At 43.7% G+C, this 22122-nt stretch overlaps 1 protein-coding gene across 1 annotated transcript; it reads right to left on the minus strand.

Moving 5' to 3' along the window:
• Nucleotides 1–9486: 9486 nt before the first annotated feature.
• Nucleotides 9487–19396, minus strand: HOXD3 (homeobox D3). The gene is made up of 3 exons (XM_044669763.1): nt 19355–19396; nt 14261–14885; nt 9487–12371 (listed from the first exon to the last, which is right to left on the minus strand). The coding sequence occupies exons 2-3, from the start codon at nt 14802–14804 to the stop codon at nt 11623–11625; spliced, it is 1293 nt and encodes a 430-aa protein (XP_044525698.1). The 5' UTR covers nt 14805–14885; nt 19355–19396; the 3' UTR covers nt 9487–11622.
• Nucleotides 19397–22122: the final 2726 nt, after the last annotated feature.

Genomic DNA, 22122 nt, shown 5'->3' on the forward strand with positions numbered 1-22122 from the left:
CATAGATCAAGTGAAGTGATCAGAATTTAGGGTTTCTCTCCCTAGAAATAAGTTCTATTCTTGAGGAGAAAATCAGGTTCTATGGTCACTACTAAACAAATATAGCATAGAAATTTGGGCAATAGATTAAAGAGAGTGAAAAATGCCTTAGATCAAACCATTACTAAAAATGGATGAGGAGCAATATTTCCACCAAAAAAGGATAGTATTTTTGTTAACAGCTTTTCCCTCCAATTCCTCATCTACCTTTCAAGAGTCTGCCTATGTGATTCAAAAGATTTGGAATTTTAGCTCAGAAATGTGTTATCCTGGTTCCAACCTAACTAAACATAGAGATGTCTGTCCACAGAAAGGTAACTACTAAACAATGATGTTTTAAAATATAATTTTCACATATTTATAATTGTAGAATTTACATTGTTTTAAAACTCTAGAATATAAGGAATTTGAGGACAGAAAATGCTTCATTTTTCTCTTTATATCCCTAGCAAGTAGGTGATACATAGTAGGTGTTTTTTTTTTAACCCTTGCCTTCTCTCTTGGATTGGATGCTAAGCATTGATTCTAAAGTAGAAGAGTGATCAGGGCTAGGCATTAGAATTGTTACTTACCCAGGGTCATATAGCTAGGAAGTGTCTGAAACCAAATTTGAATTTAGGACCTCCTCAAATGGCTGCTCCTTTGTTGACTGGTTTTTAAAAAAATATTTCATTTTGGGGTAGCTAGGTAGTCAGACCTAGAGATGGTAAGTCCTAGGTTAAGATCTGGTCTCAGATAAATTTCTAGCTTCGTGACCCTGGCCAAGTCACTTAAGTCTCATTGCCTGGCTCTACCCATATTCTGCCTTGAGACCAATATACAGTATTGATTTTAAGGCAGAAGGAAAGGGTTTAAAAATTATTTTTTCACCAGTTACATAAAAAAATTCTCGATCTTTGTTTATTGATTGATTTTTAACCATTGCAAGTCATGGAGACAAGTCAACTATAGTAGAACAGAGTTTGTGATATATCTCATGGGAATATTCCCATCAAATAAGTCAAAGCCATAGCAAAGTGGAAGGAACCTCAGAGGTCATTTAATCCAACCCAATCCGTATTTAACCAAGAACAACACCCTTCCCCAACTCCCACATCATTATCAACAAGTGGTCATCCAACCTTTCCTCGAAAACCTCTTATAAAAAGGATCCCACTATCACCAGAAGTAGCTCCAGTCTCCCTCCTTAGGTAGTATTAAAGAAGCCTTTTCTAGTCTGATACCATGTAATTCAATTCATGAAACATTTAATAACAACTGCCATTTGGCCAATACTCTGTCAAACTTCTCTGATTCTTGTACCCCAGGAGGCAGTGTTGATTTGAATGAAGTCCCAAGTTCCCTTGAATTCTCTCTTATGAGGATGAAAATTGCACTCTTTTAGTCATCCTGGTAGCTGGCAGAGATAGAGAACTGAACAATTCCCACTGGAATTTAAAGAGGAAGAACTGAAAGGCTTGGGGTGAGGGAGAAGAGGAGGAAAAGATGAATTAAGGCACTCTAAACAAGTACAGAGGAGATAAAGACCTAAAAACCCCAGAGCTAAGAATTTTAATTCAAACTATCAATAATAATTGATACTGGACAACTAGGTAGTGATGTGGATGGAGTGCTGGTCCTGAATCAGGAAGACTCATTTTCCCTGTAGTCAAACTTGGCCTCAGACATTTACTAGCTATGTGACCCTAGGCAAGTCACTTAATCCTATTTGCCTCAGTTTCCTTTGCTGGAGAAGGAAATGGCAAAGCGCTGCAGTATCTTTGCCAAGAAAACTCCAAATAAAGCCAAACATAACTGAACTACAACAAAAATATCAAAAATAACTAGCCACATTAAATAGAAATTTAAGGTTATAAAATACTACATATTAACTCATTTCCTGCAAATCACCCAGAATGCTGGGTTTCAGCCATTATCCAAATGAGAAAACTGAGGCTCTAAGAGATTAAGTAATTTAAGCAAAGTTAAATAATTAATAAGTGGAAAAACAACTGAAAAGCATGTCTTCTGTGCCTTCTACTATACTGATGCTTCTCAAAACTTGTTCTGTTTCATCAAGTAGGTTTTTTTAACCTCTGTCTGTGGAGTCAACACAGCACACTTATGAAGTGTAAAGGTGTGTATGATACCATGATGAGTTCTGTATGCTTCTTTTTCTTTGGGTAAAACTGGATGGAATGAGGTAGTAACTGAAACTTAATAACAGTTGATAATGTCCCTCCACCCTCCAAAGGAGATAATTGAATTGATCTTAGAGATCTGGGACTAAGGAGGATCTTGGAGACCACCTAGCCCAGACCCCTCATTTTATGGAGGAGGAAGGTTGGACAACTCTAGGTCACCTTCAGAGAGGGGATTTGAACTCAAGTTCTCTAACTCCAGAGCTACTACTAGTTCCATAGTATTTCCCTCCTCTACTCCCACATGAGAAGAATATGTGTGTAAGAAATCACAAATGAAGAGGGGAAAAAATAAATAAAACATGAAAGTAGGGTTTGTTAGAAAGAAGATACTGTGCAGAGCCTGCAGGAATGCCTCATTGGCATTCTGTTCTTTAATGGGTATCCCTCCTCACATGATGTAATTCAGGCTTTAAATAACTTCTGAAATACCTTCTAAGGAGGAAATAACAAGTGAAACCATAGGCTTAAACTTTCTGTAGCTCAACAAAGAAAAGTTTACCTTGTGGAAGGAAATGTTAAAATTAATCCCCTTTGAATCTTGTTACTAACTCTCACAAATAGAACCTTTTTAGATTACATGAGCAGTTGCTAATCTTTTGATTTATGAATAATAATATTCCTAGGATCTAACATAGTATCTCCAGTGCTAGGACAGTGTCTTGCACAAAAAAAGATGCTTAATAAATATGTGTCCAATCAGTCAACAAACACTTACTAAGTATCTCCTATATTCCATGAACTGTGCTGAATTAGATTTAACTGAATATCAAAGAAGAATTGGAAAACCTTCCCACCCCTCTCACCAATTACTCTCCCTCCACCCCACCTAAACCCACACACACATAAAAAGAAGAGAGAAACATTTATTTCACCTTGATAACTTGTTTTTAATGATAATTTTGTCCATTAAAAGACAATGCTTAAGTTTACATTCAAGTTCAACCACGATTTCCCCCTGCTTCCTCTATTCATACATAACTTTGGCAGGTGAGTTAGCTAACTAAACACGTTCAATCTCTTCGTGGAACACTGGACTTTAGAACTTTTTGTTTTACTGTTTTAAATGAAGTAATTCATACTGCATTCTTTGGTTTTGACTTTTCTTTTACATGTTCTTTGCAGTGACTTCTTTGCTGATGACTGAGGGAAGAGAAGAGCTGGGTGTTCAGAGATAAAGCAGAGCCAGTCTGTGTGTGTGTGTGTGTGTGTGTGTGTGTGTGTGTGTGTGTGTCTATTTGTCTGTCTGTGTGTCAATGTCCTATCGAGGTATGACGAGGAGTGGGAAGAATGGCTCTGGAGGTGTAGAGGAGAGGGTTGTGATCATAAAGCTGGGGTTTGGCAGGGGCTCTCTGTGGGTGTTCCTTGGGTGGCAGTGTTTGGCATAAGTCGTGTGATGGAGATGTAATGGGGCTGAAAAGCTGGTGCGAGGCCGGTGCGGTTGCTATTTGTGGTTACCCAAGTAGGTCCCTTTTTACATTCCTCTCGCTACAGAGAAGAGGTTTAAATTTCTCTCCCATCCCTGCTGGATCTAGGAAACTGCGGGTTTCGCCCGTTAGCTCTGTCTCCTCTGCTTGTGGTTTCTGGTCGGTTCCCAGCTGGCCCAGACTTGCTCTCAAGTAGGAGGAACCACTGTCGAGTGAGAAGTGCACACCGGGTGATTGATGAACTCTTAATAGAACCAGCCTCCCTCCCTGCCCCCCACCCGACCCCACGCCCACAGAGTACCCCCTCCATTTCTCCCAACCCACCTTCCTCCCTCTTACCCAGGTCCTTAATCCGGCTTCTCGCTGAGAAGAGGGAGGATGCTCCAGCCAGTAGAGTGATTTACTCACCGTTTGTCTTTCAGGAAAGATTTCGGGTCGATTTAGTAACATCCACCTACCACCCCTCCCCCAAGCTTTACATATCACACAGACACAGCATATATGTCGATATTTCGTGGTCACAAATAGATGCTAATGAACGTGGAGTCACGTAGGTAGCCAGCCGACCAACCCGGGCTCATAGCAGCAGAGACGGGCCCTTTGTGCCTCTAGTCTGGGGAGGAGACAGCTATTGTTCCAGTGGGGGAAGGAGGATCGCTTTGGTCGGAGAGGCCGGGTCAGCCGCAACCCCTCCGCTTCCCGCTTTTATCTCCCTCCCCCGAGTCTTCCTCCCACCCACTTCCAGCTCCAAGGCCTTCTCCTCTTAGACTTAGCTTTACTAGAGCCACAGGATGCAGCAGAGAGATTTGGGAAGGATCGCTGCGAGAGGGTGTGGCTATTTCCTTTGTGTGCTGTCTGCAAACAACTGGCCAGTGCTAGGATGAGTCTGGAGGTTGCCCTGCAGCTAAGAAGGAGCTAGGGAGTTGAGGGAGGAGAAGGATATGCTCATGTGAATCCGTTCCCTTTGGACTCACTCGGAACCCATTTTATTCCTTAGGCTTCAGTCCATATTCCCAGGGTACAAAAGGAAAGGACTGGGGAGTACCTTCTACAAGGGAGGATTTTATTAGGAAGGGAAGAGAAAGCTACAGGAACCTACACCACCATCTGGCAAATACAAATTCTATCGAGGTATGATGAGGAGTGGGAAGAATGACCATCTGGCAAATATACCTTGGGAGTTTCTCCCAGTCTATTGGAAAGTATTAAAGCAGGTCCCTTAGATTTCAAAAACTGGCATGGAAGATACTTCTGCTGCAATTCTAGGGCCCTCCTTACCTACTGATTTATAATGGAGTCCCTTCCAATTACACCCTTCCCTTCAGTCCCACCTGTGCTTTTACTTTCCTAACATCTTGTTGTGAGCTAGATAAAACTTCCAGTTCTGGGCTCTTCTCCTTACAGATTGCCACAATATAGTATATTCTTTCAGCAAGCTCTACCTGGGACAATGGGATTTTCTTCCTACCTCCAGAAACTTGACTGCCCATTTCTCCTTGCTATTTCTTTGGGGACAAATCTCAAATATCTCTATTTCTTTTTTTTTTTTTTTAATCCTTACCTTCAGTCTTAGAATCAATTATTGTGTATTGGTTCCAAAGCAGATGAGCAGTAAGGACTAGGCAATTGGGATTAAGTGACTTGTCCAGAGTCACACAACTAGGAAGTGACTGAGGTCAAATTTGAACCCAGGACCTCCTATCTCTGGGCCTGCCTCTCAATCCACTGAGCCATCTAGCTACCCCATCTCTATTTCTTTTGATAGCATCATCACCCTCCCAAGTCACCCAGGCTTCTAACATTGGTTCCTCCAGTTGATCCTCTCTTAAAATTATTACATCACATTGCTGTTGAATAATCTTCCTTAGGGCTAAGACTACCCTATACCAGAACTTTTCATGACTCTATTACCTATTAAATAAATGATAAACTCTTAGTCATTGCATAATGTATATCCATAATGTAGCTGCAACCTATTTCTGTAATCTCTTATGTTGTGCTGCTTCCTTTGATATGCCAGCCAAACTATATTGTTCTCTGTCCATATTATACTGTCCTGACCCTTCTAGTCCCTGCCTTTGTTGAGTCTGCACCCCACCCCCCATGTTTAGAATGAACTTCAAAGCCTCTTTTTCCATTTGTTAAAGGTCGTAGTTCTTTCCAGGGCCTGGAAAGATCTCCCCTATCTACTCGATGTCTTCCAGAAGAAGAAAGTGGGCTATTTCTCCTTCAATTTATCATGGAACTTACCTTGGACCCAATCCTTTGCAATTATCTCATTCCCTTCTTTCCTTCTTATCTACATGCATGAATTACCAACCACCACCACTTCTGTCAGATCATAGGCTTCTTGAAAATAAAGTCAGCAGCAATGTGCACATCTTGTGCTGAATAGATGCTTCCTAAATGTTTTTTGAATTAGTAAATCTTTTTCACTGGCCCTCTGTCCATGAACTGCATTGCCATTTTCCAGTACTTCTCTAAGTTGGAAGGGTGGAGGCAGTTGTTGATTGGACAAGGGTTGCCATCTTCACTGACCCCAAACCCAGGCCCAAATGATCCATCTAACTATTTAATCTTGATAAGCATTGTATCTTTGGGGTTCAGAGGGCAAAGGGTTTGAGGAGGAGAAAAAGATGCAGCTAGCAAATGGTTATGCTGTCAGCCTGTTGTGTTACATTACCTTCAATGTCTTTTTATTCTATACTTACAAGTTGTTGTTGTTTTTAATGACCTAAAAGAACCTGATAATTTCCTGTTGAAGAGGATTACTATCCTATAAAGGGCCCAAAGAGGTTGGTTTCACTACCACCCCCTTTTCATGGCAAAATAAAAATAAGCTTTTGATTCTACAAAACAAGCCTAGGTTATATATAGTATTGGGGGTGGGAAGGTGAAATGTTTCTCTCATCAATGTCAGACACAGGAATGGTTCATATTATGATGCAGGTAACTTCCATCTGTGGCTCCCCCGACCCCTATCTTTTATGAAAAACCCCAACAGATGGAGAGCCTGAACTCACTAACCGCCTGTCCCAGCACACTTCTTCTCAGGGGCCATAAGGCTGCAGACTGAGGGGAGAAGACAAGAGTAACTAGTATAGGTAATCACTATCTTTTAATATCGCTTACAGATAGAAATTCGAAAAATCTTGTTCAGCAAGGTTAGCAGCCTCTAAGGCATCAGAAACCAATTCAGTTGATGTGTCTCTGATAGGGACAAGGGTAGCAAGAAAGGAAACAGTGCTCTCTCTCTCCCTCCCTCCCTCTCTCTCCCTCCCTCCCTCCCTCCCTCCCTCTCCCATTCCTCCTTCCCTCCTTCTCCTCTTTTCCCTTTCCCTTTCTAAAGCTTCTCATGGTACAAATAGATGGTGGACTTAATGATTCCACCAGAGGTGAATTTTTCTGTGTCAGATCTCTGGATGAGATCAGGATCTGAAAACCAGCCACTGTAATCTGTATGTAGCAGCTCATTCTTACCTAGACTCCCTTCTGGCTAGCTGTTCAGCAGTCAAACCAAGACTCTTAACTGGCACCAACCCTCAAACTTCCATAGAAACCAAATCTAATGTGGAGTTAAGTCACATTGAGCTCCATGGTCTGGTTCCCTTGACAGCTGGGACAACCTTGCCCATTCTTTCATCTTTTTCATTCCTTTCCCATTCCCGTACATTAGAAAGTTGTAAAGTGGTGACCAGGACCGTTTCTGTTTGCCCTGGGTTGGATTCCGGGACAGGAGCACACAAGTCCTCAACCCTGCCCCACACCTCCTCTCATCAAGAACCCTCAACTCTGGCTCATCTCTTTTTCTAGCCCCAATGCCCTTGGTGTTCCCGTGACCCCATCTCTCCCACGGAAGCCGACAGCCGCTTCTCTCTAGCACAGGCTTCGAAGCTACTCAGCTATTTGTTTCTCTTCCTACTTATCCTTTAAAGAAAGAAGCTGTTAGAGTTTGGGGGAGGGAGACCTAGGCCCTGGAGAGCCGGTTCCTCCCCTGGGGAAAATTTGTGGGATCTCCCAGAGGCCAGGGCCTAGGGCCGGAGACCAATCTCCTCTCATGTATACCCCCGAAACAGCGCTCTCTTTGTCTGGTTCCCACAGCGGAGACCCATTAGAAGCTAGCCAACACAAAGACACAGGCTTCGCGGCCCCCTTATCCTCCAGCAGCCTTACCCCGCCCCCACCACGCCCAAGGCCTAGACAACTCAGTAGGAGAGCTCATGGGACCTTAGGTCCGAGTGTCTGGGTTTCGATCCAGCATCTCTTTTTACTGCTTCCCTCCCCACTCCACCCCAGCCTGCAGCGGGAAATGGGGAACTTAACTGCTTTGTGTTTCCTTCTCAACAATGGCCAGCCGAAGCCCAAGGACTTACGCTTTGGGTCTAGAGGAGCCAATTTCTTCTCCCAATATTTCCCAGTCGAATCAATGCAAAGAAGCGTTCCCAGGCAGTCTCTGGCCTCCCGACCTAGGCCCATTCCCCTTTCCCCGAGATTCTTTCGCCTTTCCTTCCCCTCCCCCCACCTCCTCACCCTCTTCTTTCTTGACTTCCGCGGACTGGCAGCCGAGGAAGAAGGCTTTTCGCCTCCGCAGATAGAGCTGCTATTGTGACCTTCCCGGCTTAGGCTGCAAACTGAGGCTCCGTGTGGGGGTTGGGTAATAGGGAAATCTGGGATGGGGGAAGGAAGAAGGTGAGCCGGACGGGGAGCAAACCTCGGGAGGTGACTACTCGAAAAAGAGGTTTGCAAACTCTTGAAATTGAGAAGGACATTTTGTTTTGCTTGAGCTATGATGGTTCGTAACGTTAATTGCAAGCTCTAAAGAAGCTGAATTTATGATGGAGGCCAAAGCAGGTAGTTTATAATTTATGAAGTTTTAAATGGATATGTGGAGAGTAGCGCAGCATATGCCAAAGTTGCTGCTCATATCTGTTTGTGTCCCTGTCTCGGGCTATCTGTCTCTATCGTTATCTCTGTCTCATTCTCTGTGCCTCATACATACATTCCTACTTCTCTTTTTTTGTGTGGCACTCTCCAAACGGCCACATCACGGCTTGGAAAACACTCCCTTTCATAATTCTCCACTGCCCCACTACTTTTCTCTTCCACTGCCACTGCCCCCACCCTATTCGGTAAGAGAAGTCGAGAAGAAACTGAATTTACTTATCACATGATCCCTCACACCAATGACAGGAACTGGGAACTGAAAGATTTGCAAGCTTTGCTGGCCCTCTGAAATGGGGAGGGGGGCGGAGTGCTGGAGGTAGTGGTGGAAGGGGAGCAGGAATCCCAATCTTCACTACCTAGAAGGAGAGCAGGGCGGGCTAACGAGTCCTCCAGGCCCTAACCCAGTAACCTGCTTTCTCCCGTGTTATTTCCTATGACCGGGGTAGAGAGGGAAAGGAGAGACTGTTAGTAAACGTGTATTTTGCTTCCAGACCAAATGCAAGAGGAAGCAATGATGTCAGCCTGGGCAGACACTATTTAAGTCTAATTCATGAAACCTTAAGCTGAAGATAATATTTGAGTCTTTGCAGATACCAGGAAACTCAGCAGATACTCATGCGGTCCACATACCACCCTAGAAAAACCCCGTGGCGCGCATAGCGATTCTGCATTCTGTATTTTTATTATTATTTATGTGAGGAAGAGGAGATGGGGGAAATAGTTAAAGCTTAAACAACCTGACAATTCATCTATTTAGTATTTAGCCAGTCGAGAAAGGTTAGTCTAGTTCTTGAAAAGCATTGTGCTATCTGGATGATGCCCTGATGCTTTAAAAAATGATTTCATTCTACATAATTATAGATTCTTCCTACTGCTGCAGATTTCCATAGAAAACAATTTTAAGCCTTGAATTGGGTAAAATATACGTTCATTTGAAGCTGTTTATTCTGTTGGTTTGTTTTTACACATCTACAACATGAATATTGAAATATAAGGTCCTGTTTGGATCAAATGAAACAAGGATGCTTTTGTATTCTCCAACCTAACATGCCATTTTCAAAACAGCACAAAGAAAGCAGGAAACTAAATATTATTTGGAGTCATTATTATTCAGCGAAACACAAACATCAAAGGAGAAATGATTGCTGTTCGACCAGAGGATGAGGAGTTAAAATATTTCCACATAACAAGCGTTTCACCTCTTGTCACCAGGGGTTAGAGATAGGAGCTGCAGGATTTGTCAGACCCAATAGAGAGACACGTAGGACGACTTCGCTGGAAATACTAAAGAATTTACCCTTATCTGGAGGCGTTTTCAAAGAACGCCCCTTAGAGAAGATGGTGTCAATTGAAATGGGCCCAGCCTTTGAAACTCAATGATATTTACAAAATGTTCGCAAACCCAAAATGCTTTGGCGTCCTAGGTGAGAAGGGGAAAAAGCAAACGAGGTGTTTATGATTTTCGGTTCCATTAATGAAACTTTTATTATTTTACATTGTGAATTAAGGTTTGTTTCCTTAGAAATGAACCACTGGCTACTACAAAAGAGAACGTGGTGAATCCTGAACGGCATTATCTAAGTAAAAGCTTCTGGGCACATATCCACGGGATTTATGGGTGGTGGGTTGTGGTCTGTTTGTTTGTTTTCCTGTGCCTTGTGTCTTTTCTTTGATTGTCGATTTTCTTTCAAAGTTCCTTTTTTAAATATATTATTATTTAATGCACAAAAGTAATCTTGAGCCTCCCAAATTGAAATGAAGTTTACAAAAAATCGATTCCTGACTAGTAGAAAGGCGACGGTAGAAACAACAAAGGAGAGAGGCAGCTGCATTGTGAGTCCTTCCGGAAACCTCTAATGAAACTAGCACTATTTAAATGGCTCCTACTATCTGCCATCTAGGGTTTTTTTTGTTTTGTTTTGTTTTGTTTTGTTTTGTTTTTGTTTTTTTATTTTTTCCAATCTAGGTTCGAATGGTTGGAATGTAGGCAAGTAACCCCCAGGAGGAGTCAGGGCTCTGGGTTCCCATCCTCAAGCACTCGCCAGCTTCAAAAGGGCTTTGTGTCCCAGTTTATCATCAAGAAAATGGCATCGTGGTCTGTTCGCAAGGCTGCATTATTAAAGGAGATACACTTCTAACTGAGAAACGTATTTTTTATTCTAAGTATTTGTTCAAATGGTACCAGACAACTTGAAATTAATAAACTGTGTGTAGTGTGTGCTGTGTGTGTTCAGAAAATGCAAAACCGCCTTTGCGAAATGCCACGGTTCTGTGCCACTCTGTTAATGAATTACAATTTGCGATCTTAATTAATCCTCACATAAACTACAAACACCAGCCACTGTTACAACTGTTCAAAACTACTCTCTCAACTAGGTTCAGACCAAGTAGACTAAATAGGTGAAACGTAGCCACCGCGGACCTGAATCGATCTCCCGAAGATACGCTGAATAAACTCTACAAATATACACATAAATACATTAAGACGAGGATAAATAATCCGTGATACAAAATGACTCGCTTAAAATAATAAATACATATCATTTAGTCCTATGCAATCCTTACATTACTGAGGAATCATATAAATTAACGTCTCTGAAATAAGCTTCGATGCAGGCAAGATCCCATCGCTCACACTTGGTCTACAACCCCTCAGCATGACGCGCTGCTAATTCTAATTGATCTAAGACTTACCTTCCAGTACATCATTACCAGATTATTAGTCCCTTGGTTTGCAGTATATTGCACTGTCATGCTCACAGAGGATCCTTTTAGTTGATTTATGGAGAGTCACCCCAAAGGAGGAGCGGTTAGGGGAAGGGAGACCCATCCACTGCTAGACTGTGGGCCCTTTGAAGTTACAGGACCAGGGAACGTCAAAGGAGTGGAAGGGGGAAGGGAGAGGGTAAAACAGGCACACAAACAAACCAAAAAAAAATGTTTTAAAAAGAAAAACAACAAACCCAAACCAAAGTGAGGTAATTCAAACGTGAGTCCGCCGCTGCAGCGCCTTCCAACGGGACCGGAGTCCACTACAGATGCGTCAGTTTGGGGGCTTCTTGAATCCTTCCCTGAGACGTATGGTGAGACGTGAGATCTGTGTAGGTAGGGTGGGGGTCACACGGTCCATGATGGTGATTACCCGGGATCTGGGCGGCGCAGCTGTAGTCCACGCTGGCCGACGAGGGGTGGGAGAGGTGGCCCAGATTGAAGACTGGACCCGAGGCCGGCATGGAGTCGACAAAGTTCCCACCGACGTAGACTGGGCTGCCCTGCAGGTTGGCGTTGGCAAAACTCCCGTTGTTCTGCATGGGGTGGTGCTCGTACTCCGGCCCTGGGTATCGCTTCTGTTGTGGGAGGCAACTGCTGAGAGGCGCCGTGTAGGCGGCCAGGCCGTACATGTTCTGCTGGGACTTGGCGAAGGAAGGGGGCGAGGGAGCATCGTAGCCCAGCCCGGGCACTGGGGGGAGCTGGCCTGAGTAGCCCACGTGGTTAGCCCCGCTCAACGGAGGGCTACGTTCTGGGGACTGACCCACAGGCGAGTGCATGATGCCCTTGGCCTTCTGGTCCTTCTTGTACTTCATCCGCCGGTTCTGAAACCAGATCTTGATCTGGCGCTCGGTGAGGTTGAGAAGGTTGGCCATCTCCACCCGGCGTGGGCGACACAGGTAGCGGTTGAAGTGAAATTCTTTCTCCAACTCCACCAGCTGCGCACTTGTATAAGCTGTGCGGACCCGTTTAGACGCCGGGCCCGGAGGGCTCTTGTCCTCACAGCTCTCACCTGAGTAGGGGAAAGAGGGGAGAGAAATAGAAAACAAAAAGGGGGCGGGAGTCAGCCTCACGTGGAAAGTTTGAGAGATTGTGGCACCTGAGGATAAGAGATGTTTTTTTTTTTTTCTTCAACCCCCTCCCACTCTTCCTCCCCACAGTCACAATTGCTTAAGGCTGGGCTTCCTGACAGGATAGAAAGAGAGGTTGAGATTAGAAGAGGGACCACAAAGGCCTCTAACCATTGAGTACCTGGCTTTAGGCTCTCACCATTCTGAGAGCCTACACACACACACACACACACACACACACACACACACACACACACACACACACAATGTACCATTACCAAATATATTTTGGACCCTCGGGCATTACCCTGGGATGACCCACGTGTCTCCAAGATATTTGAACATAGACCAGAAATAACTGGTAAGATACACTTCACACTGCCAGTCCATTCTTATTCCTCCCAACCCCTGCTCTTCCTTGGCTATGGGCCTCAAGTAAGCCTTCTGAATGCTGAATATTGCTGTGCTCACAAGTGCTGTGAGGTGAGGCTATCCTGAACAAAGAAAGTTTCTGGCACTGGGGAACTAGATTCCAAACTTCAATTGATCTGCAGATTCAGTGAAAACTCCACCCAGAGAAGAGGAAACTAGGAAAGCTATCCTTAGTCTTTAGGGGGCCCTTTTTCTTGGGAGAAAAAGAGAGAGGATAGTATTTTAAATGAGGTAGTTCCTCTGGGAGCAACCTTATTCAAAATTCCCACTGCTGAAGGAACTAATGGAAGGAGAGCAATGAGGGTATCAATACCCACAAAGATGCCCAAAGATCACTTTTCTCCTTAGCAATAGGTGGTTGGGTGCCTCTTGAACCCTTTCTCAAGGCTGGAGGGCATGAAACAATGGTTTTTGGTTGGTTGAGGGGGAGAGAGCAGAAAGTGACCATAAAACTAGAAACCTGATGCCCAATCAGATTTCAGTGACTTCCCTAACTATCTTGGTCCTGAAAATTAGGTTTATCCACTTATTTGAAAGCCAAATCAAAGAACACAGTGTATCACAGAAGCCCAATGAATTAAGTAGAGATCAAAACAGGTATTCCCTGAGGTGCTCCTGTTCTTTAAAAAATGTCATGTCTTTCTTCTGCCCTCTTGCCTGGATCTCATACTTTTTTTTTTTTTTTTTTTTTTTTTTTGCACCTCTCACAGTACCTAGTACAGTGTCTTGAATTTAATGCTCAGTAAATACTTGTTGGGTTAACTTGAAGAAGAGGCCCTTTCCTTCAGTTCTATCACTCTAATGTTCCTTCCCTGAGTGAAGTCCCAGGGTTATCTATGGCTGAGGCTCCTGCTGCTCTTTTTCTTTGACCCCAAAAAAAAAAAACCATTGATTAAATGGTGGCCTATTTGACAGGGTTGGATGGGATTTGGATGATATGGGGACCGATTCACTTGGGGAATTGGATAGGATTCAATAAAAGAATTCAACACGCATCCTACTGTGTGCAGAAGTGGTCTCAGTTGATAAATGTTTGCCAATCTCGATTCAATTCAAATATTTGGAGGCATAGAAATTTGCTGTTACTCTGGAGGACACAATTAGGAACAATGATCGGAAATCATAGAGAACTTTCTAGCAATTAGAGCTGCCCAACAATTGAATGGACTTAAAAGATAGTGAGTTTCCAGGTACTAGAAGTTTTGGAGCACATGCTATATGTGAAAGTATACCTGTCAAAGACTTTGGAGAGGGGGTTTCTGAATTTTATGGAAGAGCCCAATGAGACAATAAGGTACCTTAGGTGATCCCTTCCAATTCTAAGTTGGATAGAATATCCTCAGATGGCATGGAGATTAAGTCAAGGGACCCCAAAGGGAAAGCACAAATGGATGGCTACCTGAAGTGGTACAATTGCTCTTCTGCTTGGAGTTCTGCCGGGATTCCTTCATCCAGGGGAAGATCTGTTTGCTGATAGTGGCAGAGGAAGAGCCCGAAGCATTGGGACCACCCTTGGCCTTCTTGGCTGGGGTAGTGCCACCAGGATTTGTAGGTGAAGATGGGGGCAGTGTGGGAGGTGGAGGAGGTGGTGGTGGGGGCTGCTGATCTGTGTTCAAGCCAGGGGGTTGACTGCCACCCCCACCAGCCTGGCCATTCCCACCACCTGGCCGCATGCAGCTACCATTGAGCTCCCCACCTTTATGGGCTGGAGCACGGATTGGTGCTGAAGTCTGGATGGAGCAAGCAGAACCTGTGTAGTCAGCATCCAGGGCTGCAGGGGCAGCAGGGGGTGGGTAAGGCTGATGAGTGGACCCATAGCCATAAGTGTCAGCAGCCTTGCTGTAGCCATAACCCCCAAAGAGGGACGTGTTCTCATAGTAGGCAGTCTTCTGCATCGTGCACTCCGGGATCTCTAGGGCCTGTTGACCCGGCTCAAATAACATTGACTGCCACAGTCTCCTTCACCTCCACCTCCAGCTCCTACTGGCTTCTTGGATGAGCTCAGCCCCAGCCCAGGGGGCAACCTGTGAGGGGGGAGGGGGAAGACAAGAGAGCCCAATGGGACTGTCATTGGCAGATAAGTCAATATAGAATAGATACCGAGCCCCCCTCTCCCCCCAAACACACATACACTAGATGAGTCCTGTTTCCAATATTTTACTTGTATTCACTTGTAAAAGAAGTTAGGGGCAGGTGGGGGTGCTATATTGGGGGCTTGTGAAATTCAGCTTGTCTAAACCCTTGTGAGAAAAGGGATTTTTTTTCCCCTTAAACAAGAAATGTACTATTCACTCTCTGCCTCTGGATCTCTCTTTCTCTTTGCCTGACTGTTTCTTTCCTTCTCTGGAAGGGATTTTCCTTTAAAGGTGTTTTATCTTTCCTCCAAACACTCCAGCTATGTATTTCTTAACCTATGTAGAAAAATAAAAGTGGAGATTCCATTGGAAGTACTTCTGCTTTTAGATAAAGGAAGGGAAAGCCCTTTCAGACCCTTAGAATGACAAGATTTCCTATGGAAAGTTATTTCTGAGTGAGCCATTCATGCAATAATAGGTAGTCATGTAAAGTCACGTAAAGGGAGGCCTCAAAGGTTAGTAAGGAAGAAAAACAAGAGAAAAAAGTATTAGGGCTTTCAAAATATTCTCAGGATTATACCTAATATCTCCACTCTCTCTCTCCCTCTCCCCCCCTCACCCAAAACCTCTTTTGTTTCAGATTTTACATCCTCTTTATATCCTTCAATGGAAATTCTATAGTAATAAACAGGGAGGATTTGGATGTTAAAATTAGTGGTTTGGATGAGCATAGATATATAGTAGATCATTTTCAACATGCTTTTAACTATAATTTCATCCTAGATGTAGTCTAAAAAGGATTGTGATTATCCACTTTCACTTGGACATACTCTCTTTTTCTGTGTCTCTTTGTCTCTCTTTCCCTGTTTCTCTGCCTCTCTCTCTCTCCTTCCCTCTCTCCTGTCTCTGTGTCTCTGCTTCTGTTTCTGTCTCTTTCTGTGTCTTTCTTCAACAAGAGAACCACCCATGACATGATGGATGGAACCAGATTTAGAATCCTCCCCCCACCAAAAAAAAAAAAAAAAAAAAAAAAAAAAAAAAAACAAGGAAAATTCCACCCCTATTGTAACTCCTGACTCTTGGTAGGGGTTTCTTTCCTCATCTTCTACTCCCTCTGAAAGATTCCTAAGAAGTTAAAGTATAACTAATAGTGTTCCAAAACTTTTGTTTGAATGATAAAGAAAATACACAGGTCAGCTCCCTTGCCTTAATCCTCAGTTTAAATCTTTCGATCTCTTCTCTTTTTTTGAGACATTCCCTAAGCTTCCATCTGGGCAATTAAGATAACCTGAATAATTATGCAAGTTGTATTACTTAGCATGTTTGAGACATTTATTGACACCAAAAGTTCTTCCTCAGTTTGCTTATTTCTTTGCCAATTCACTGCTTTAAGAGCCTAAAACCAGTCTAATAATAAAAAATTGTTCATTGAATCCAAATGTTGGAAGTATTAAAATTGGATTTTGATAAAGATCATGAATAGAGTTACTCTCCATCTTGTGAAAGATAGGCTAGTAAAAAATCTTTGAAGGCTAGTTGGCTGCTCTTGAGATGAAACTGAAAAAACAATGCTTTTTGTGTGAATTTTCACTCAATACTTTCTTGACATTTCTGCAGATAAACACACCCCAGTTTTCTCATGATAAGCAGCAGTTACTTGCATGTACCTAAAACAGTTGAACCTTTATCTATGCATTTCTTGTTAATGTCTACATCTTGCCCTCAAAATTAAAGTAACTAATTGCAAAATGACAGTTAATTTATTTGATCATATGACTAATACAGAGTTATATAATTCATGGCTAGCCTAGGAGTCAATGTGCTAGGTTTGAGGGGACCTTAGCTAAGTTTTGGATTTTTCCTAGGATTCTTCTTTCCATTATTTAGAACCCCAGCACTTTATTCATCTAAAGATTAACTGCAGTGTTTCTTGGGCGCCCAAAACTCAAGATCACTTCAAACTTTTCATACTGCTATTTTATCTAGATAACTGGTGTAGGAAAAAAAGATCCCCTTTCCTTTTACAAGGTTTGGAAATAATTTATCTTTAGGCTCATGCTACAAGAACACCATTCAAAGTAAAGTAGTTGCTTAAACAATTTCATGACTTTAGGAGAAAGTATAAAGTAATATCTATTGATAATACCCACAGATTGTGATAGTAAATACCCAAAAGATATTTCTAGAGGAGTGTTATGTGTAGAGGCCTAAAAAGTTTAGCACTGGTGAAGAATGGAAGAACACAAAAATTCAAAGTTCAGTGCCTTGGTTTCCATTGTCTTAAAGAATTTTGTGAGCAATTCCATAATTATCTGCCAATTGTACATTTTCATCAGCATTGTGCACAGGGCCACCACTTTTCATCATGTAGGGCCTTGTAGATATCAGCTAAAATAGCGATTCCAAAGAAGCCACTTCTTTAAAAACAAGAAAATGAGAATATTGCTGTGGAATTTTTTTAACCCTATTTCTTTTCAGAAATCCCTACTCCTTGTGAACTCTGCTTGAACCTAAAAGGGAGGAATGGGCCATAAATCACTTGGACAATGGTCAACTGTTCAGTGGCTCATCTTTTGGACCCCCCCCCTTTTTTTAAGGCTTTTTTTTTTTTTTTACCCTTTGGTACTTTAGTACATTTGGGCTCAGCACAAAAATGCCTGGGGGTTAGACCATATATGGGGGAGGCAAAGAAAAGCTGAGTTTCTGCAAGCAGACTGCAGTCCCAGCCCAGGAGCATGACCCTAGAAAAAGGGTTGGAAGCTAAAGCCGAATGAACCTTTGCCATATGTTGCAGCCAATAAAGCTAGTGACCCACCCGTCTAGTATCTGACTCCAGGATACTCAGTCCGGAGCAAAGAAGTCCTCCAACCCAGAAACTGGCGGTGTATCCTTTCTCTCTGTTTCCAGGGAAGCGCCTAACCTGCTCCAGCCCTTTTGGAAGTCAAACCGAAGACTAGAGAGGAAGCAGGAAAGTGGCGCCAAACAGTCACCCACCCACCCCCACGCACCCACGTGTAAGAATACAACAAACTTCTCTCTTGACAAGTTCCCGGCCTCCCAATTGCGTTCGATCCGACGTCCAAACATATTCATATGAAGCAGCTCGGTACTAATACTTGCTCACTACACTTAATTCTGTTGGGGATCAATACCTAATATGATACCGAATAAATAAAAGGCAGTCAGAGCGGCCAGTGGATGGGGTTATTAAGCAGCCGGAGCTCTCGCGGTGCATATCAATGCACCTGTCATTGCGCCTTGTAACAAAATTTATGACTGCTAGTGCGACGGGCAGTAAACGCTTCAGTAAGGAATGAAAAGGAAAACACTTCCCAAGCCCTCTCGCACTTTTCAGAAGTGTAAAACGGCCTCCGCGTAGGAGGGAGACCAGCAAAAGAATTCCCGACGCCGCACTTTTCCCAGCTTGGCCAGCAGGAAGGGGAGATCTATATAAAGTGGTCCGCTCGGTCCCCCTTAGCTCTCCTCCGCCAGAACTGAGACCACATCCTCTCAGGGCCCAGAGGCCGTTGTTGGGCCTTCATTTCTCTCCAAGAAAGAAGAGTACTTTTTTTCTACGGGGCACTTTGGAGCAGAAAAAAGTTCAGGGCACCTAACGGACACTACCCTAGCCCTGCACCCCGCCCCACCCCGAGGAACTTCGAGACGCGGATTCTTATTTGTGGTGCAGTTGGAAGGGGGGCTGGGATGTAGAGGAGGGGGGAGACAATCGATGGGATTTGGCAAGAGCCGCCATTGTTAGTAAATTACGTTCTTGTTATATATTCCATGTAGGTCTAGAGCGAAGTAGGGGTGGCATATTGGTTCCTTCTGTTTCTCTTTAAATAATCTAAAGACCATAGGCTGCTCACCCTCTGCTTTTGATAAACAGGGATTAGGGGGTCTACTATGCATATTTCTTTTCTTGAACATATATATTCCATGGATCATGTGTGTGGCTATACATGCCCTTCTCATGGGAGGTTACTTCCCTCCCCCCTCCTTGTTAGAGTTCTCTACCGCTTCTAGGTCTTCAACCTTTCTCCTTCCAGATTCAGCTAGTAAAGGTTAATTTTTATAAGACAGCATTTTCAGATTTTTTCAAATTCTCCCACTCTATCCTGTGGTTCTTATAAGAACGGCAGTTCCTGGGTTAGCGGTTTTTAAATCTCTCTTATTTATATCAGATAACTCAATACCATAATATAACGTGCATTTAAGGAACTAGAACTAACCCCATTAAGTAGCAATAAATTTTAAGATCGGTGATTGATTATCATGGAATAATGCTGCAGTTCACATCGAGATAATAAACTTCAAAGTTTCTCTTTTGTTTTAGGTCTGTGATCTAGGAATTCTGGTGTAACATCCCTGAGTGGCAGAGTATGTGGAAAATATGTGGAATTAAAGAAAACACTCACCACAATTACGTTTTTTCCCCTTGAGTTTTTTCTTTAACTCTTTTTGTAGGGTCTTCAGGTTTCTCTTGATAATCCGTGAAGGAAGATCTGGAACAGAATGGAAAACTCTCAGCGGAAGCTGTCTCTGCTGCGCATTTAACATACAAATGTGTTGAGAGCCTTTTTCTCCCTTTAAGAGCTTCATAATCAATGTATGTCGTGCACAACGTTCTAGCCTTAATTCAGAGAGATACTTTCTGTGAATGGAGAGGAGAATTGGTTTGATTTGGTGGTGAACAAAACTAAAACCTTTCCCACAGAGTACCTTGGCTGGAGGGAAGGACAGGAGGGTAAACTTTACAATGGTCTTGTAGATTTGTTCAGACAATGAAAATCCAGGGCATAAACAGAAGGATTCTGGAAGTTCTGAGAATAAAAAGCCTGAGGTTCCATCGCCTCCCAAATTGGGGTACAGAGGAATAAAATGGCACTCGCTCTTTTCTTCCCATCCCCTTCACCTCAAACCAGACTGCAGGAATAGATGCATAACTTTCCTAGAGGCCTAGATCTAACCATAGTCCTCCGCGAAGAAAGGAGCTCTTTGAGAGTCTATGCTAACCTCTGGGAGCAGAAGTGTGAAAGAATAGAGGCGCTTAGAAGGGAACTTTGAGGTGGGGAATGGGCAGAGTTGGGGACCCATAACTGGAGGAGGCGGGCAAAGATGGAAAGTGGCTGCTGTCTACCCTGGACCAAAAGATAAAACAACTGCTGAGCTCTCCGATGCCCTCCATCACTCCCTTGAGGAGCCAGCGAGAGAAAAATTTACTAGCAAGACCCCAGACGCCATTACTCGGGATTCTTACATGATGTATAGAGGTGGCTATCTTAGGTCTATCTTAATAAACAAAGCCTCGACACTTCTGCCCACATCCACTCAACTCCTAGGCTTCAGTTTGGCGGGAAACACCCTAAGAAATTAGAATCTCTCACAAACACACGAACCCTACTAGCAGACTTCCCCGACCCTAACCGCCCATCGAAACCTCGAGCTTGAAGGGTTGAAGGGAATCTGATAAAACGAAGTGAGAGGAGGGATCAAAATTCCCCCCCTCTAGCACCTCGATTTTCTAATTTGTTGACTCAGTACTTCGAAAACATTAACCAAGCCAGGGAAAAAAAACCCACACAAAGCATCCCGGCCATTATAAAGACAAGATCTCGCAACCGTAAGCCTTTGAAATGACCTTTGGCTCACATAGCAATAACTCACCCCTTAATGAACACCCAACGGAAGCGCCTCCAAGAGATCCCAATACCACGGGGCTCCCAACTTTGCCACCAATTCCTCTAGGTCCCTAACCAGGGCCAGTAGGACGCAGCCTGTCTTCACCGAATTACTTGACTTGGGGCTGGGATCGCAGGAAGAACAAACGGGAGTTTGAGAGAGAAAGAGGAGCTAGGCGCCTAAGGCGCCAACCTTCCCCAGGTCCTGGGTCCTGGGCCTGTCCCAATAACGCCTTAAATAAAGCATTCACGTGGGCAGACGTCAACTTTAAGTGCTTTATTATTTTTCTTTTTCTTTCTTTCTTTCTTTTTTTTTTTTTGAAATGGGGTTCATTAGGACTAGGAGCCTTCCTAGAAGAAGATATTGAAAGTTGAAAGGCCGTCAACTCTCTCCCCATCCCAGCCGCAAGAGATCCCAGTACACCGCTCAAATTTTTTCTTTAAAAAAAAAAAAAAAACAAAACTCAAATCCTTCTTTCTTTTTCATCCCCCCCCCCAAATCAACGGTTGATTAACTAGGTAAGTTTTCATTTTGTCTTTAATTAGTTATCGACTTGGGATCCCCGTGGCCCACCTCTGGGCTCTCAGCAGTAGCTGATCTAGCTTAGTCTTGGGGAAGGGGAAGGGTAAAGCTAGCAAAAATGGCCAGTCTAGACTTCAGGCACCCAGCACCTCAACCTCTTCCTCTCCACCATCTTTCCTCTGGCCCACCCACCGACGAGGAAGATCCCAACTTGGTGATCTCAAAAGATCAAATGCTCCCAGCACTGGCTGTGGGCCATCCGACTGTAGCATCCTTTCCAGGAACAAGATATGGAAGCTCAAACTCAAAGTTGTCAGGAGACAACTCCCATCCCCAAACCCTAAACCCCCTCCTCCAGGTCTCAATCCCACCCTCCCCTAGAAAATCTTTAGGATTACTCAGGCATGGACCCGAACCTGGCATTATTGAAATTTTCGGTGAAGTTATAAGTGACTGCTTCTATGGGGCCAAATGAAATGCTGGTGGCGGTAATTGGATTCAGCTGACTAACTTGGCAGCCTCACAGCTCCGAGGCATAGAGCTAAGAAAAATGTCCAGCGCCTTTAAGTTCTGATCGAGCTAGGCACATGCAATTGACAAAACAACTTTGTTGTCTCCTCTGATTGCTGCGAAGGGCTGGAGGGGACGTACCTAGAAGGGTATCACCTGAAAAACTCTTTCACCCCCTTGGAGTCCCGGCCAGTCTCCCCTTCCCCCCCCCCATCACCCCTGCTTTTGCTGGAGACACTTCTAATTCAGAAGGAAGAAAGAAGAGCTCCCTCCTCCACCAAGAATTGGATCTTAAATAGCCTTCTCAGCCAAAGTGGGTCCTCCTTAGCTACCCCACCCACCCACAGAATAGACCCCAGAGGAGAAGCCCCCAAAATGGTTTCAGGGTTCTTCTCTGAAGATGAAACCAAAGGAAGGGTCTTCAAGTAGACAAAGGCTGGGAGAGTGGTGAAAAGAAATATATGATTTTGTA

The sequence above is a fragment of the Gracilinanus agilis genome, chromosome 3 (assembly GCF_016433145.1).
Source record: "Gracilinanus agilis isolate LMUSP501 chromosome 3, AgileGrace, whole genome shotgun sequence".
Taxonomy (NCBI): domain Eukaryota; kingdom Metazoa; phylum Chordata; class Mammalia; order Didelphimorphia; family Didelphidae; genus Gracilinanus; species Gracilinanus agilis.